Below are 15,416 nucleotides of genomic sequence, written 5' to 3'. Positions count from 1 at the left end.
CCCGCCGGGGCGGCGCTGCGCGGGCACCCGGCCGGCGCCTGCGGGCCCTGGGAGATGCGCGACCGCCTGGGCACCGGCGGCTTCGGCAACGTGTGCCTGTACCAGCACCAGGTGGGGCCGGGCCGGGCGGCGGGGAGGGCACGGCCGGGCCGGGGCGGCTGACGGCGCTGTGTCCCGCAGGACTCGGGCGACCGCGTGGCTATCAAGTCGTGCCGGGTGGAGCTCAGCGTCAAGAACAAGGACCGCTGGTGTCATGAGATCGACATCATGAAGAAGTGAGTGCGGGCGGGCCGGCTCGGCTCGGCCCGGCACGGCACGGCACGGCGGCACCGGACAGACAGGGAGAGGGGGCAGCCGGGGGTCAGCCCCTGGACCGGCTGGGGAGACGGGGCCGTGTTGTGGGGACAGCTGGTGCCTCGGCTGCTTGACCAGCTTGGGAGTGGGGACAGCCGGGGGTCAGCCCCTGGACCTCTTGTCACCTGGCAAGCCTGTGCTGAGTTATGTCTCATCCCAAGATGTCCCATGCCTTGGCTTGGAAGCTGGCGACCCCCCAGCCCCCTGCCCTCGTGTGCTGCCTGGGCTGTTCACATCTGAAACTCCTCCAAACTCACACCACCCCGTGGGCTGAGTTTTGGTGTTGTGTGTTCCCATACCCTGCGGTATGTTTGTTTTTGATTTAGCAACCAGGGGCTCCTGGAATTGCTTTTTTACTGTCACGCTGCCAAATGTAAAGAATAAATTCTCCTTCTGCTTCCTTGTGACAAAGTCCATATTGTGTGCTGCCCACCCTCCCTCTCCAGCAGGTGAACCAGGACTGGACAGCTTTGGTCTCATGGACATGGGGGGTGCCTCTGGGTGTTGAAGTCTCACAGAACTGCTCCCGAGAGAGAGAGAGAGAGATCCTGGAGCAGGAAATCCTCTGTCCCACTGGTGGGAGCAGGGATGCTCTGAGTTGTCCTCCCCAAGGCCTGCAGTGACCCTGCTGTTCAGGGCTTTTCTGAGCTCCTGCTGTCGCTTTGTTACCCTCTCCTGCTCACTGTCTGCCATGGCATGGAGGGAAACCACTTGTAGGGAACCTGAATTTGTAAGTCAAGGCTTGGTGATCTCTGATTTGGTTGCTGAAAACAAGCACTGAGTCACAAGCTGCTCTTGCATTGGCTTCCAGAGGCTTTGGAAGGTGTAGACAGAAATAATTTGCCTTCTTTTCCTTCTGGATGTGTCATTTATTCCCGTGAGTAGCATATATTAGCGACAGTCAGGAAGCAGCTGTTTGAATTCAGCTGCAGAAGTTAATTTTTCCCTCTGCATGTGGCTTTCAGCTGCCTGGTGCAGTTACACAGGGGTTGAGGGATTCCTGTGAAACCCTTGGGCCAGGGGGAATCTGTTCCCACACACAGCAGCACCCACCCACACATAATGACTTTGCCAGGACTGTGCAAGAACTTGAGCCTGTGTCCCCATCATCAAAGTCCTGTACCTTGGCTTTGAGACATCATTTCATCTCATCACTGGTTTGTGTATTCCCAAGGTATGGATTTGATGCATTTGGATACTGGTAGGTATCTGGTTGAAGAGTGAGTAAGGATACAGTTGGGGAATAAGCTGTGCCTGGGACATAAACAATGATTGCATTGCAATCTGTTGTCTCATTCTCCCAAGAGGGGAGTCAGAGTTTTCATCCAGCTCTCCGTGTGCTTAGGCTGAACCATCCCAACGTCGTGAGAGCCTGCGAAGTTCCCAAGGAGATGAACTTCCTTGTTAACAACGTTCCCCTCCTGGCCATGGAGTACTGCTCGGGGGGTGACCTCCGGAAGGTAACGCCTGCTTTGCTTTCAATAAAAACCAAACACCAATAACCCAACCAAGGCATGCTAGTGCTGCTCCTGTAACCAGGGCTGCTCCATGGTGCTTCTCTTTCTGGGTACAGGTGTGAGTGAGGACGTAAATGTAGAGTGGGAAAAAAACACGTGTGGGAAATGAGGCTTGTGTTTGTGAAAGCAGAGGGCAATCCAAGGGCAGATGCTCTTTTATCCAGGCAGAGTGTGTCCTTTCATGGAGCTGCCTTAGCGTTAGTGCAGCTGCTGACACCCAGCATGTTTGGCTTTACTGCTGTGTCTCCATCTGTGCAGAGTCTGACTGGCTTGGATTCACATGTATCCAGTGTTACATTGCTCTCAGCACAGGGGATGAGCCTACCAGTGCTGGGCTGGGGATTCCAGGGATTCCGTGTTCCTGCTGAACTGGGAGCTGCCATTCTGCACACTGGCAACACCCAAAAATAAAGGAGCCTTTCAGTAGTTCCCCAGGCAGCAGCTTGGTGACCTGATATGCTCCCTTTCCATTACAGCTGGAGTCAGGAAGCAGCAACCTGTGTAGGGGCGAAGCAGCACATCCCTGTCAGGATTTGTGTAGAAATCACCTCATCTACGTGATCAGGAAACTCATTTTTGTGTAGTTTTTGTTACTGGTGTTTGAACAGCCCCAGGGAACATGAGGAGTTGGTGAATGCAGTAACCCTGTCTCATTGTATGGTTTCAAGTTGTTTAAAACAGTTCAAGAGACAGTTTTAAGGCTTAAGTGGCAGTAAAAGGAGGCATATATGAAAGAGCACTTGGAGGTTGCAGACACAGGCATCAGAGACATCTGGCTCTTGTATTATTGCAGTAAAAGTTTGGAGACTCCCTGAAGGTAAATTGGAGTGAAATGGCTGAGAAATTAGCTCTACTTGCAATGCAGTGTTTGATCATTTCTGATGAACATTTAGGTGTTGCATAGATGTTGAAACAACTTAGGAAGTAACATGCTTCATTCCATTTGATGCCCTGCACTGCTTTGCTCCCTAAGGGAAAAAAAAGCATATTCTTTTTTATTTCTGATTGTATTCTTTAAATCTTTCTCTCGTTTGGCATAATTTTTGGTTTGCTTCATTATTAATTTCTCCTCGTGGATCCACCATGAGGGCTGAGGCACCTCAGTCATCTCTGAAAGCCTTGAGTGCAGTAAAAGTCAGAAATTGCTGAAGCTGCTTTCATTGCCAGGTCATTAAGACAGTGATGAGGGGGAGCCTCGCTCACCTTCAGCCCTGTGGCCCTGCCTGTGTCTCCTACCCCTTTGTTTTCTGAATTTTCATTTTGTTTTGAGTTGTTTTCTTCTTGGCCGTGATTTTATTGCACAAAGTTAACTGCCCCATTCCGCTGGAGTGATCCTTGAGCTGTGCTGTTTGCTGGGCTGTGTCAGCAGGGCATGGAAAATGTTGGGGTTTGCTGTTGCCTGTTGCAGTGTAGGTCTGAACATCTTTTGCGTTTTTTGTAGCTGCTAAACAAACCAGAAAACTGCTGTGGGCTGAAGGAAAGTCAAATCCTTTCTCTGCTTAGTGACATTGGTATGTAGTTAATGCTTGCTTTCTATCTGTTTTTTTTTGGGGGGGGGGGAGGGGGGTTGGGTTTTTTAATGTGTAGTGGCATTTTCCCTTTCTCAGCTAACCATGGAAAGGGAACTGAAACGAACAGGCTGTTAAAAAAATCAGGCCTGTTGGGAAGTACCTGGATTTTTGGACACCATGGGAAGGAAGAGCTGTCTGATACAGGGCAATGCCTGGGTTTCTCTAGGAAGGAGGTTTTCCAAGAGAGCTCCTTGTTTTCTTAATTATCTTACAGGTAACCCATCATTGCTTGTAGGAAGAGCTAGTTTTGGCATGAGAAAGTATTTTAGAGTACTGGCCTTGACTTCAGTCCTTTCAGTGCTCAGAGGGCTTCCAGCTGAATTCCTGAAATAAAGAGAAACTCTGCTTGCTTTATCCTTGTTCCCCTTCCAGAATGTTTTTTTTTTTCCTAATAAATTAAGTGTCTTTGGCATGTCTTTGCAAAGATGTGAAAGTGCAGTGGAGAAGAAACAGAAGTTTGGAAGGTTTTAAATGTAGAAGTGAGTGGTGGTAAATCATGGAAGGCTGGGAATGAGATGTATTTTATCAGATGTATTTTAATGGATGGGAACTTTATTTTCTGTTAAACACGTGTCTTTCAGGGTCTGGTATCCAGTATTTGCACAAGAACAGAATTATACACAGAGATTTAAAGCCTGAAAATATTGTTCTTCAGGATGAAGGTGGGAAGGTAAGTCAGGTGGTCAGTGTGTTTCCACTGTCATTTCTGGAAGCTGTCACATTGAACTGGACTGAAAACTCAACTGAGAATTTACTAAAAGCTTTAACACTGTTGGTGAAGCTTTCCCATGGACTTTGTCCAGAATTTCCATTCTGGCTGTCCTCTTGAGAGGATTCTGGGGCTGTCACTGAGCAGATTTTGGGTTGTTTGGTGGTTTTTGCCTCAGCATTTGCTCTTCTGATGAACTGTTTAAACTGTCTGCAGATTGTTCACAAAATAATAGACCTGGGATATGCAAAGGATCTGGATCAAGGAAGTTTATGCACTTCATTTGTTGGAACTTTGCAATATTTGGTAAGACTTTTTTTCGTGTCACCAGCACTGGGGCAGGGCAGCTGTGGCTTGGCATGGCCAAGGGCTGAAACCTCCAAAAAAGGAGATCCTGGGGACCTGTCCCAAGGGTGTCCCCTCTCAGAGAGCCACACCTGGATGTGGCTTTGTCTCTGCAGAAATGCAAGGGAATACCACTGTCAAAGTGTCTTTTTATGATCCTTTTTAGGCTCCAGAACTCTTTGAGAATAAATCCTACTCGGTTACTGTTGATTACTGGAGCTTTGGCACAATGGTGTTTGAATGCATTGCAGGATTTAGACCTTTCTTACATAATCTACAGCCATTTGCCTGGTAAGACACTTATGCTGCAAGAGGTGCTTGGAAGTACTTAAAAATTATGCTGAAAGACTTTAACCTGCATATGGAGGTTTCTGCTTGGTTTTTAAAAGGGTGGTTCTGGAACAGAAAAAATAGGAAACTTGGGTTTCTGTTAGAACAAGAGAAGAGGTAAGTCTTTCCAGAGGCAGAGTTAATTGGAAGGGCTCCCCTCCTCTATGTGGAGATGTTCTGGGCGGATTGAAAATGGCATCTTTGTCCTGAAAGACAAGTTTGTTTTCTAAAGCTGCTGGACAGGGGCACTTCTTTGCTGTCTTCAGTTGCTCCCTTACAAAAGTAACACTCCTCAGTATATACATGAAAGCTTTTATTTTCCAGGCATGAAAAAATCAAGAAGAAGGATCCAAAGCACATCTTTGCCTCTGAAGAGATGAGTGGGGAGGTTAGCTTCAGCACCCACCTGCCGCAGCCTCACAGCCTCTGTGGGTACGTCTGCCCTCATCACAGGGGACAGTTTTGGTCTTCTAAACTGAGGACTCTTCCTCCCTTTTGCCAAGCATTGAGAGCTCCTCCTTCTTTCTCCTCAGGAGTATTTCAAGCTCCTGGCACACTGCTGTTTGCTGTTCAGGGATAGCCTGTAGCCACTGGCTCTTTTTTGGATACTTTGGGCTCTCTGGTGCCCGTTGGCCACAAAGACAGAGCCTGTTCAACAGAGCACACAAGGAGAGGCCCAGGGAACTGGGCTGCTTCAGTCTGGTGAAGGGAGTATCTGCCTCCCCTTTCTTACACCCTTCTGCTTTAGTTTGATTGTAGAACCCATGGAAAACTGGTTGCAGCTGATGCTGAACTGGGATCCACAGCAGAGGGGTGGAGGTTCAGATCCTGAGACTAGTCGTCCAAGGTGTTTCCTAATAATGGATCACATACTGAATCTGAAGGTGAGTGGGGGGCTGTTTCTGGGTTTAAAGGCCTTCTGAAAGCATCCCAGAAGAGACAGAGAGTGTGTTCAGTGGAGCAAAGCTGTAATCCTGGCATCATCTAGCTTCCAGGACCATGAGCAATTTTTTCTCTTGGTATCAGGAAGTGAGTGCATATACAGCCTGTCCAGTACGTATTGGAACATAAAACTTCTCCTGCAACATTAATCTCTAGCTTTACGTTTGGAGTTGAAGGATGACCCTGTAGTACTGTTTGTTATCTTGGAAAGGCTCACCAGGATCAAAGAAGGGTTTAATATTTGCTGATAACCGTTTTCCCGAACTTCACTGGTGATGCTGTGGCCTCCAGGTGTATTCATGCACTACAGTAGTAGTGCCTGTAGTAGAACAGAGGTGACATTCACCTGATTTTTCCTCTTCAAATAATTACTGGAGCTTTGTGGGAGTCAGACTAGCCAAGGCAAGCCTGTGTAGAAACAGGAGGACAATTTTTGTCTCCATTCTTTTGATGTAATTAAGCTGCAGCAGGACTTGTGAAGGCTCTTAATGTGTCAGATTGTCATTTTCTGTGACATTAAAAGTTACAGGCCCAGGTATGAGCGTTTTTTATGTGGGGCTTTACTCCTAAATTGATTACTGTGGTTATTAAAACCAAATGATGCTCTCATTCTGCTCTGTGCTCCCTCCCAGGCTTGTGTGCCTTTGTCTTTGTTATCCAAGGATTTGTAATCTACTTGTCCTCCTTTTACAGATAGTACACATCCTAAACATGACCTCTGCCAAGATCGTGTCCTTCCTTTTGCATCCCGAGGAAAGCCTTCATTCCCTTCAGAATCGCATTGAGTTTGAGACTGGAATAAGCACTGGAAATCAGGAGCTGCTGTTGGAAACAGGGATTTGCCTGGACCCTCGGAAACCTGCTTCCCAGTGTGTTATTGATGGTGTGGTAAGAACGATTCTGTTCGTGTCTTTCACCTTCTCAGAGACTTTAAAAGCTTACGGAAGAAAAATTGCCTGAATCTTCTCCCACAGGAGGCAGTTTGCTCTGTGAGTGTAACTCTTGAGGCTTTTTATTGGGTAATATAAGCAGATTTCTGTAGTTGTACTCCGCCTAAATATTTAAATAATTGCTAGCAAAGGGTCTTGCCTTTCTGTGGGATCTATCAAAATAAGTTTTTTAAGGCACTTGGTAAGAGAGTGCCCACAATAATTAGTTCCTGATGTGCTGGGTTAGTAGGAGCTGTTTGGGATTTCTGTTGTTTATATTCTCTTCTCCTTTCTCCCCAGAGAGGCTGGGACAGCTACATGGTCTATTTATTTGATAAAAGCAAAACTGTCTACGATGGCCCCTTTGCTTCTCGGAGTCTGTCTGACTGTGTCAACTACATTGGTGAGTGTGCTGGAGAAGTGCTGTTCCTCATGCAAAATGAAAAGAAATCTGCTTTATAAAACCATGTGTGTTGTCTTGAAGAGCACTGTCTGATTCAGAGAGAACTATTTAAGAACCTGAAACAGCCTAACACCTTGTCCTGATGACAGAGCCCTGGCATCACCAGTTTGTGCTTTTAGGCTCTGTATGGAAGCTGCTTCTCTGCTTGCTGCTTCCCCTGCTTGTCTCCTGAGATGACATGAGTCATTGCAGGACCTAGCAGACCTCTCTGAAGGTTTATTTATCGTAAATCTGTATCTGTATGAGTCACCCTGTGTACCTCTATGAAAGAAAACTAGTGTCAGGGGACAGGAGATGTCTGCTGGGATACTGCATGTAAGGCAAATCCCTTGTGATGTGCAGTTACTGTTCAGTAACTTAATTTTCTTTGGCCTGTCTCCACTGGTTTTCCTCATCTTTTAGTGTCACTCAGGTTTTTCTGTGTTCTGGGCTGTTTTATTCTGGTGAATCTCATTGTGTGGCACCATTGTGCTGAATCTCTTGGAGCAAAGGTTTTTTACGACGTGTTTATTGCTACCCCAGTGTACTGACAGTTCCCATCTCTGTAGGGGAACACACAGGAGTCCTGCATCTTTTCCCCTTAGACATCTACACCAGGAAATCTGAGAGGAAACCTACAAAAGGTTTGAAGACATTTTCAGATGAAACACATCAGGACAGTGACCAGTATCAATGGATTAAACAGAGCAGTTGAATTTGCTTTGCTACCTTGGGCTTTAGAGTTTTTGGGCCAAAAACCCCCACAGGGTTTTAGCTGCTCAGTCACAGGTTGTCACATACCTGGGGAGGTGTGACATGAAAAGCTCATACAAGCTTCAGCAGCATCACCTAGAAATTGAGCAGAACTTACCTGGCTTCCTAGGCCCCTGAAACAGGAATTAGGAATGTTGTCCTTTTCCAGAGCTGTCGCTTCACTCTGTTTCTCTTGTGTCCAGTCCAGGACAGCAAAATCCAGCTGCCGATCCCTCAGCTGCGCAAGGTGTGGGCAGAAGCGGTTCACTACGTCATTGGGCTGAAGGAGGACTACAGCAGGCTTTTCCAGGGACAGAGAGCTGCCATGTGAGTTGGCCCTCCTTCAGAGGGATCAGTGCTGTGCCAGCACAGGGTCTATTTGCCTGGAACTGTGCACCTCGGGAGTTGTGGTTCCCCAAAGCTTTACAGCCCTCTGCTGTTCTGTGCCTTTACGTTATAAAACATATTTGGGCTGGGAGCTTACTCCCCAAAAAACTGTGCTGGGTAATGCCTGACATTGATAGTAATTGAAAAAACTTGAACATACTCAGAGTCTCACAGCATGGCTGAGGTCAATGGGGACCTGTGGAGGTCCTTCAGCCCAATCCATGCTCCAAAAGGACCACATCCAGACAGCTTTCAAATACCTCCAAGGGTGGAGACTCCACAACCTCTCTGGGCAGCTTGTGCCAGTGCTCAGTCACACTTAGAATAACAGAATTTCCTCTTTTTGAAGGCCAAGTAGGCTTTTCAGCTAATGTGTGCTGTCCTTGTTCCATTGTTAGGCTCAGCCTCCTTCGGTATAATGCCAACCTGATCAAAATGAAGAACAACATGGTGTCAGCATCCCAGCAGCTGAAAGCAAAGCTGGAATTCTTCCACCAGAGCATTCGCCTCGATCTGGAGAGATACAGTGACCAGATGGCTTATGGCATATGTAGGTATTGGGGAACACTTGTCTGGGTGTCTCCTGTGATCCTGTAAAGGAGCTCAGCATCTTTATTGGGGGTATTTTAGCTAGGGGAGATGCAGGAGGAGAGTTTGTCAGGAGCAAAGGCAGTAGGATAAAATACAGGATATTTTTGGAGACCTTCAGTGACAGTGAGACAGGTGGTCAGCTATCCTCCACTGAGAACAGAAAACAGGAGCATTAATAGTACTGATGATGTAAATATTTGCTATTTATTCATTCAGAGTCTGATTCATTTGGAGTTGTGACTGGACACCAAGTGGAGGGCAGAGCTGCTGCATTTACTGACAGAGCTAAAAAGCTGTTGTGCTTGTTATCAGGAGGTACCATTTGTCAGGATGAGAGATAGGCTGGAAAAGCACCAGCCACAGCTTCATGTCACAGAAACAAATAGTGTTTGGGAAAGAATAGCAAGATTTACACATAGTTTGAATTTATATGGCTGAAAAATGCAGCTTGAGTCAAAAATGATGACTGGGCTGAAGGATGATGATGGAAAATGGAAAGACACTGAGAACTGGGTTTGGACAGTCTGTGTTCAATCAAAAGTGGCAGTTGTTGAGCTTAGTGGAGGAGTTTGAAGACTCAGACTCATTTTAGGCCGGTGATTGCAAGCAGTGAAATCCTACCGAAGGGTTTGTGTGTGAGTTAAGGTTAATCACAGTTGCAGCTTTACTTTCTCTGTGATCTCTTGGTCATGACTCCTGCCGGGAGATTGAGCATCATGTTCTTTGTGTTCAAATTACACCAATATAGGTAAAGTCCAGGTCTTGCTTTATTTTTGTGTCTTAATGTCTTTTTTTAAATTAACAACTCTCTCCTCTTAAGCTTCAGAAAAGATGCTCAAAGCCTGGAAGGAAATGGAAGAGAAAGCCTCTCAGTGTGCACAGGTGGGGACGTTAAAGAAGCTTCATTATCTCTGTGTGAAGGAGATTGTGGCAGGACCTTAATGTGTCGTCTGTGCCACTGCTGTGTCTCTTCAATGTTTCAAATCCTGCCTGCTGTGGGACCAGGAATATCACTGCAGGTGCATTAAAAAACAAAGAGTCTCCTGTCACCAAGGGTTGTGACTGGATTTGGGCAAAAACAACACAAAAGTCACCGGACTCAGTTCTCTGAAAAGGAAAGCAGAATTAATAGACATGTTACTTGTTGCCCAAAAGAAATGGTGTTGCGATGGAGCAGGAGTCTTCCTGGCTGGATTTGCTGCATGCAGAAATTCCCATTGCTGAAGCTGAAAACCAATCCCTTGCTATGCAGTGATTTCAAAATTGCAGGCCTTCGTTGCAGAGTACAGACATAAATCACTGGCATTCTGCAAGCAAATACACAAATTAGTTTTAAGCAAGAGTCATCTCTTTTTTACTATCTAAGGAATAGATAAAAAGGTGGCTGATTCTAGCAGAATAATTCAAGGCTGTCCCAGGCTGTTTCCAGTCAACCAGGAACCTCAACCAGTATTTACTTGGCAGACCCAGCAGAATTATGTTCTGTTATTCCGCCTGCCCTGTCCCTTTGTCAGGAATGGAAAATGTTTCACTCTATACACAGGGATATCTCAGTCTGTCTAGCAGGCAGTCCAGAGACATGGAGAGATGATTTATGAAGAAACTGATTTGCCTCAGCCAGTGTGGTGGCCAGAGGTTTGGGTGTAGGTGATGCACTGAGAACAAAAACTTCAATTATTGTAGCAGCCGTCGTGTCAAAGAGCTTTTTTGTCTCCTACACTGACATGCAGTCAGCCCATTATCCAAACAAGTGTTCTGGGGGTCTTTATCTCCTTGATTGCTCTCCTTCGGTCTGATCTGTGCCCACATTCCACCTCAGGCTGAAGATATTGGCTACCTGGATGAGCAGATCATGGCTCTGCACACCGAAATCGTGGAGCTGCAGAAGAGTCCGTATGCAAGGCGCCAGGGAGAGGTCATGGAGAGCTTGTGAGTCCTGTGCTTCTCCTTTTTACTGCACGTAATTGGATTCTGTGTGTTTCAGTGTCTGAGGGGGTTTTTTCTCCTCTGTTGCTGGTTCCCTTGGCGATTTTGAAATGCAAACCACAAGTACAGAGTAGTGGACAGTTGATTTGAGATCATTTTGCTCATGGAAGGGAAGATCCCACCACTTGTGGGACACTTCTCTGTCACCGAACTATGAAACCTCATCTCTCCAGAGCGCAGGACTAAGATATATCTTGATCTCAACTGGGGATTTTCCTTTTGTGTTGGAGAGGAGTGACTTTCTTAGTGTTGAGTGAGAAAACCACGTGATCATTGTAAAACCCTGTTAAATACCTTCAGTATTTTCAAATCAAGGGTAAATAACTCTTGGGTACTTGAATATTTGGAAAGTTGATTTTTTTGGGGAAGTATTAAAATATGAAAGAGCCAAATGGTATTTCTGATCTTGAGGAGACAGAGGAAGCAGTTACTGGGCTGCTGCTGAGAGCACAAGTGGTGATTCTAACAGAGAGGGATTGAACAGCCATTAAATACGTTAATAAGAGCTCTTCAGAACACCTCTGCCTCTTCAGGGAGGAAATGTGCCTGTTCCTGGCTTGTTCTCCCCTCTCCCTCTTTGCTAAGTTGCTTTTCATCCTGTGTAATTGCAGCAGAACTGGTGCACAGAGGATGAAGTGGTGAAAAGGAGAAGCCACCTCCTGCAGCAGCAGCTCAAACTAATCACGAACCTGCCTCCTTAAACATTATTTTTAAGCAATTCCACCACTGCAGACCAGGGTCAGAGCTGGGAAACTGCTCCTTGTTTCTGACAGAGTGGGATTTAGAACAGGGAGGATTTTGTTCAAGGCTGGAAGTTTTTAGTTTGGCTGCTTCTGAAATATTTGAAAGAAGTAACGTTTATTTAATGGGAAGAAGAGAAGCTCAGTCGTCTTGCTTGGGATGCAGCTGTCTCTTTCCATTTACGGAACATCACTAAAATTCAGGCAAAAAATGCAGAACAGGAACAAGAACTTCTCAGGCAGTTGGGCAGTCACAGTTTCAAAAATGAAACTGGATAATTAAGGATACAGGGGAAAGAAAACACAGCTGAGCCATTTGAAGATTTGAAACTGAAAATAAGCTCCACTTGTGGTTTTCTAAGAAGAAAACGCATAATTGGAGAAAAAGAGAGACAGCTTTTAGGAAAGTGTGGGATTCCATCACAGAAAGAACATCCCTGTGTGCAAAAGGCTGTGCTTGTGTACCAGCTGTAGGAGAAGATCCAGTGTCTGTGGGTTCAGAAAGGCATCCCTCCATTGCAATGCTTCTTTTCCTGAGTCACCTGCCTGGTCACACCTGTCTGAATCATATTCTTCTTTTTAAAGGGAACAGAGAGCCATAGACTTGTACAAGCAATTAAAAACAAGACCTCCAGGTATGGAAGGAGATGATTTAAAGACTGTTTCACACTTGTACCCCGTGATTGATTTTTCTGAACTGAAACCCAGAAATTACTGTTAGGATTTACTAACGTGGTGGTTGCTGGCCCTTGCAGATCATGCCTACAGTGACAGCACAGACATGGTGAAGATCATTGTGCAGACAGTACAGAGCCAGGACCGAGTCCTCAAGGAGCTCTTTGGCCACCTCAGGTACTGTATGCAGACAAAAAAACCCAAACAAATCCAACTTGCAGCATTTGTAGCTTTGTAGTAGGAAAGGAGAGGGAAAACCAGGGGGGTCAGAGCCCAAAAAGCTCCATCCACGTTTCTCATAGCATTAATTCTGCTCCTCTGTGTCGAATTTCCACTTAATTGTTAAAAACGTAACTGTTAGCATCCAAGAGTTCACTTTAAAACGAGGCAAATTCTGCCAGTTGGAGGTTGGGATTCAAATCTTCAGGAAAAACAGTAGTAGTGTAAGAGCTGAGAAGATACCCCAGTGATTTGTACATTAATTTTTCAAGTATCTTGAATCCCAAGGTGGGGCTTTTGGTTTTGCCAGAATGTGTTGCCACACAAACTGGGAAGTGACTTTGTGTTTGGTTTTTATCCTAGCAAGCTCTTGGGCTGCAAGCAGAAGATCATTGACTTGCTCCCCGAGATTGAAGTGGCTCTAAACAACATCAAGGAAGCTGACAACTCAGTGATGCAGATGCAGGGAAAGAGACAAAGGGAGATCTGGCATCTGCTGAAAATTGCTTGTGTGAGTAGCTGTTGGGCTGTTTGTTTGCACTTCCTTCCAGTGCAGGAGCCGGGAGACATCAAAGTAAACTCAGCAAAAAGGAGTTACTGCCACACCATGGCTGATTTTTTTTTTTTTTTTCCCCTGCAGAGAAGGGCAGTCTGAGATGGTGAAAGCAGAAGCTAAGTAGGTGCTTTCCTGGTTAGCTTAAGGTGTTCTAGAGAGTGCTCTGCTCCTTTTGCATTAATGACAGTGCCTGAGGCCATCTCCTGATTCCCACGTCTGTCTGTGTTACCAGCAGTGCTCCTGTGTAATCCCAAATCTTGCCTACATAACGTTTCAGCCTAAATGCTTCTGAATTTCCTTCTTCCAGACTCAGAGCTCCTCTCGGTCACTGGTCAGCTCCAGCCTGGAAGGGACAGCCTCAACTCCAGCAGCCACGTGGCTCCCGCAGAGCTCCTCAGGGAACACAGCTCCTCACCCTCTGTCCTCGCTGGCAGCTCCTGAAGATGGGTACGAGCTGCTGGGGAGGGAGCCACTGCAGGCAGCTCAGCATGCCTGCTTCAGTATCTGAGGGCCTTTATTCTCCCCAGACAAGTTGCAGGAGTTTGTGTGTTACTAATGCTTTGGAAAATCCGGGATTTGGTTGAACTCTTGATTGAGGAACCTCTGCTCTCTATTTCTGAGCCAGTTCCACGTACTGCATGCACTGCTGAAGCATGTGCCCTCCATTTATTGCATGTCATGTTGCTCTTCCTTGGGCTTGGGTCTGGTTATTAAGGCCCCTCTCCTTCAGTCCACGCTGGGCTATCAGGAGCTGAGGGGGTTTTTCTCTCTGCTTAATTAGTAATTTTACTTCCAGTATGTTCTGTCAGTGTGAAGCCATTCTCCTTTGTCCTGCCACATCCAGGCAGGATTTTGTGTCACCTACCACTACAAATCACTTTTTTGGGTTACTTGGGTTTTGGTTTTGTTGTGTTTTCCCCCAGTGCAGAGCTTTTTGCTGGCAGTGGTACTTTTGGTGCTTGGAATCCATCATCTTAGGGGTTTTTTGTTCCTGCAGGGAAAATTTTGCTGACGTGATACAGGAGAATGTGAATTACCTCGAGCTCTTCAGCAGCATTCTGCAGGAGGTGAGGCAGGAGCAGAACAGCATGATGGTAAGTGCTGGTGCATCTGCCAGGACCTGGCTTTCAAGAACCACCTAAGGGTGCTCTGGGGATGTGGAGAACTCCTTGAACAGGAAAAGGTACCAGGCTGCTCCAAGCCCCATCCAGTCTGGCCTTGGACACTTCCAGGGATGGGGCAGCCACAGCTTCTCTGGGCAGCCTGTGCCAGTGTGCATGGATATACGTGTCTTCCCAGTATCTCATCTATCCCTGCCCTCTGGCAGTGGGAAGCCATTCCCCCTTGTCCTGGCACTCCAGGCCCTCAGAAATAGCCTCTTTCCGTTTTTCCTGTCGGCCCCCTTCAGGCCCTGGAAGGCCACAGTGAGGTCATCCTGAAGCTTCTCTTCCCCAGGCTGAGCAATCCCAGTTCTCTCAGCCTTTCCTCAGAGGAAAGAGGAGACAGTCATCCTTTGGCCACCAGTTTGGAAAATCCCACGATCTCCCAAACTAGAATGGACTCACAGGGCTCACTGAGTCTGGCTCCTGTGCTGTGCTGCATTGTGTTAACTCCTGGGAGCATCCTTTCTAAGGGCAATTACTGATTTTTCATCAAATGAGACACACGTCCAGTAGCCAGACCCTGCACTCAGTTGTTCTTTTGCTACTCTTTGCAGAGCTTCGACTGGAGCTGGCTGAAGTAGCCCCAGGAGCTGCATCACCCAAGTGCCTTCTGTGTGCTGAGCGCGGGCTCGGCCGCCTTCCCTGTGGGCCCCAGCGGTGTTTTGTTGACATCACCACGGCCCCTGGTGGCTGTGTCCCCAGGGAGCAGCCTGGGCCCAGCCCGTGGAGCCTCCTCAGGGCAGGGGGCGCGGGCAGGCCCCGCCGCTGCCGTGTGCCCCATGAATGTATAGCGCGTGTATATATAATAAACTCTGTGGTGAGAGACACACACACGCGCGGTGAGGCCTGGTCGCTCTCACGCCGTTGCCAGGCAACCAGGGGCGGTGGACGGCCATGACGTCATCACCGCGCGCCGCCGCGGCGCGCCCAGGGTGCCCCGCGCCGGCGCGCGTGCGCGGCGGGGGCGGGAGCGCGGCCTCGGCAGCACGTGGGGAACGGGAGAGGTACGGGAGAGATGGGAGAGGGATAAGGGAGAGGGATAGGTACGGGACAGGGACAGGGGACAGGGCAGAGAGGGGGACAGGATCGGGATAGGACAGGAGAGGGATATGGGCGGGATAAGGACGGCGTGGGCATAGGGACAGGCACGGGATGGGGATTAGGATAGGTACGGGGTAGGGAGGGCAAGGGCCTAGGGACGGATCGG

General features: G+C 47.5%; 2 protein-coding genes across 2 annotated transcripts in view; both read left to right on the top strand.

Annotated features, from left to right (window-relative positions):
• The first annotated feature begins 6 nt into the window (after window positions 1–6).
• CHUK (component of inhibitor of nuclear factor kappa B kinase complex) lies at window positions 7–15,040 on the top strand. The gene is made up of 21 exons (XM_042022134.1): window positions 7–111; window positions 181–275; window positions 1,700–1,814; window positions 3,313–3,382; window positions 4,024–4,112; window positions 4,368–4,457; window positions 4,663–4,787; window positions 5,151–5,258; window positions 5,575–5,710; window positions 6,462–6,656; window positions 6,998–7,100; window positions 8,096–8,219; window positions 8,678–8,829; window positions 9,691–9,752; window positions 10,690–10,799; window positions 12,182–12,231; window positions 12,352–12,448; window positions 12,854–13,001; window positions 13,354–13,493; window positions 14,044–14,140; window positions 14,764–15,040. Exons 1-21 carry the CDS (start codon window positions 55–57, stop codon window positions 14,788–14,790), a joined length of 2,190 nt encoding a protein of 729 aa, XP_041878068.1. The 5' UTR covers window positions 7–54; the 3' UTR covers window positions 14,791–15,040.
• Window positions 15,041–15,138: 98 nt separating this feature from the next.
• ERLIN1 (ER lipid raft associated 1) overlaps window positions 15,139–15,416 on the top strand; it is a 13,716-nt gene continuing 13,438 nt past the window's right edge. Inside the window, exon 1 of the mRNA XM_042022095.1 lies at window positions 15,139–15,213. The gene's annotated coding sequence lies outside the window, so the exon portion shown is untranslated. The remainder of the gene's footprint in view (window positions 15,214–15,416) is intronic.

This window comes from Corvus kubaryi, unplaced genomic scaffold (assembly GCF_017639235.1).
Source record: "Corvus kubaryi isolate FWS band 111438036 unplaced genomic scaffold, C.kubaryi_AGA036_p1.0 126, whole genome shotgun sequence".
Classification (NCBI taxonomy): domain Eukaryota; kingdom Metazoa; phylum Chordata; class Aves; order Passeriformes; family Corvidae; genus Corvus; species Corvus kubaryi.
The sequence above is the reverse complement of the archived record's forward strand: the minus strand, read 5'-3'. Positions and strand labels throughout refer to the sequence as shown.

Excerpts from the sequence above, each read along its gene's own strand:
- CHUK (XM_042022134.1), top strand. The coding sequence starts at position 55 with ATGCGCGACCGCCTGGGCACCGGCGGCTTCGGCAACGTGTGCCTGTAC. Across the intron at positions 112-180 it reads TGTGCCTGTACCAGCACCAG|GACTCGGGCGACCGCGTGGC; the intron begins GTGGGGCCGGGC and ends TGTGTCCCGCAG. Across the intron at positions 4,788-5,150 it reads AATCTACAGCCATTTGCCTG|GCATGAAAAAATCAAGAAGA; the intron begins GTAAGACACTTA and ends TTTATTTTCCAG.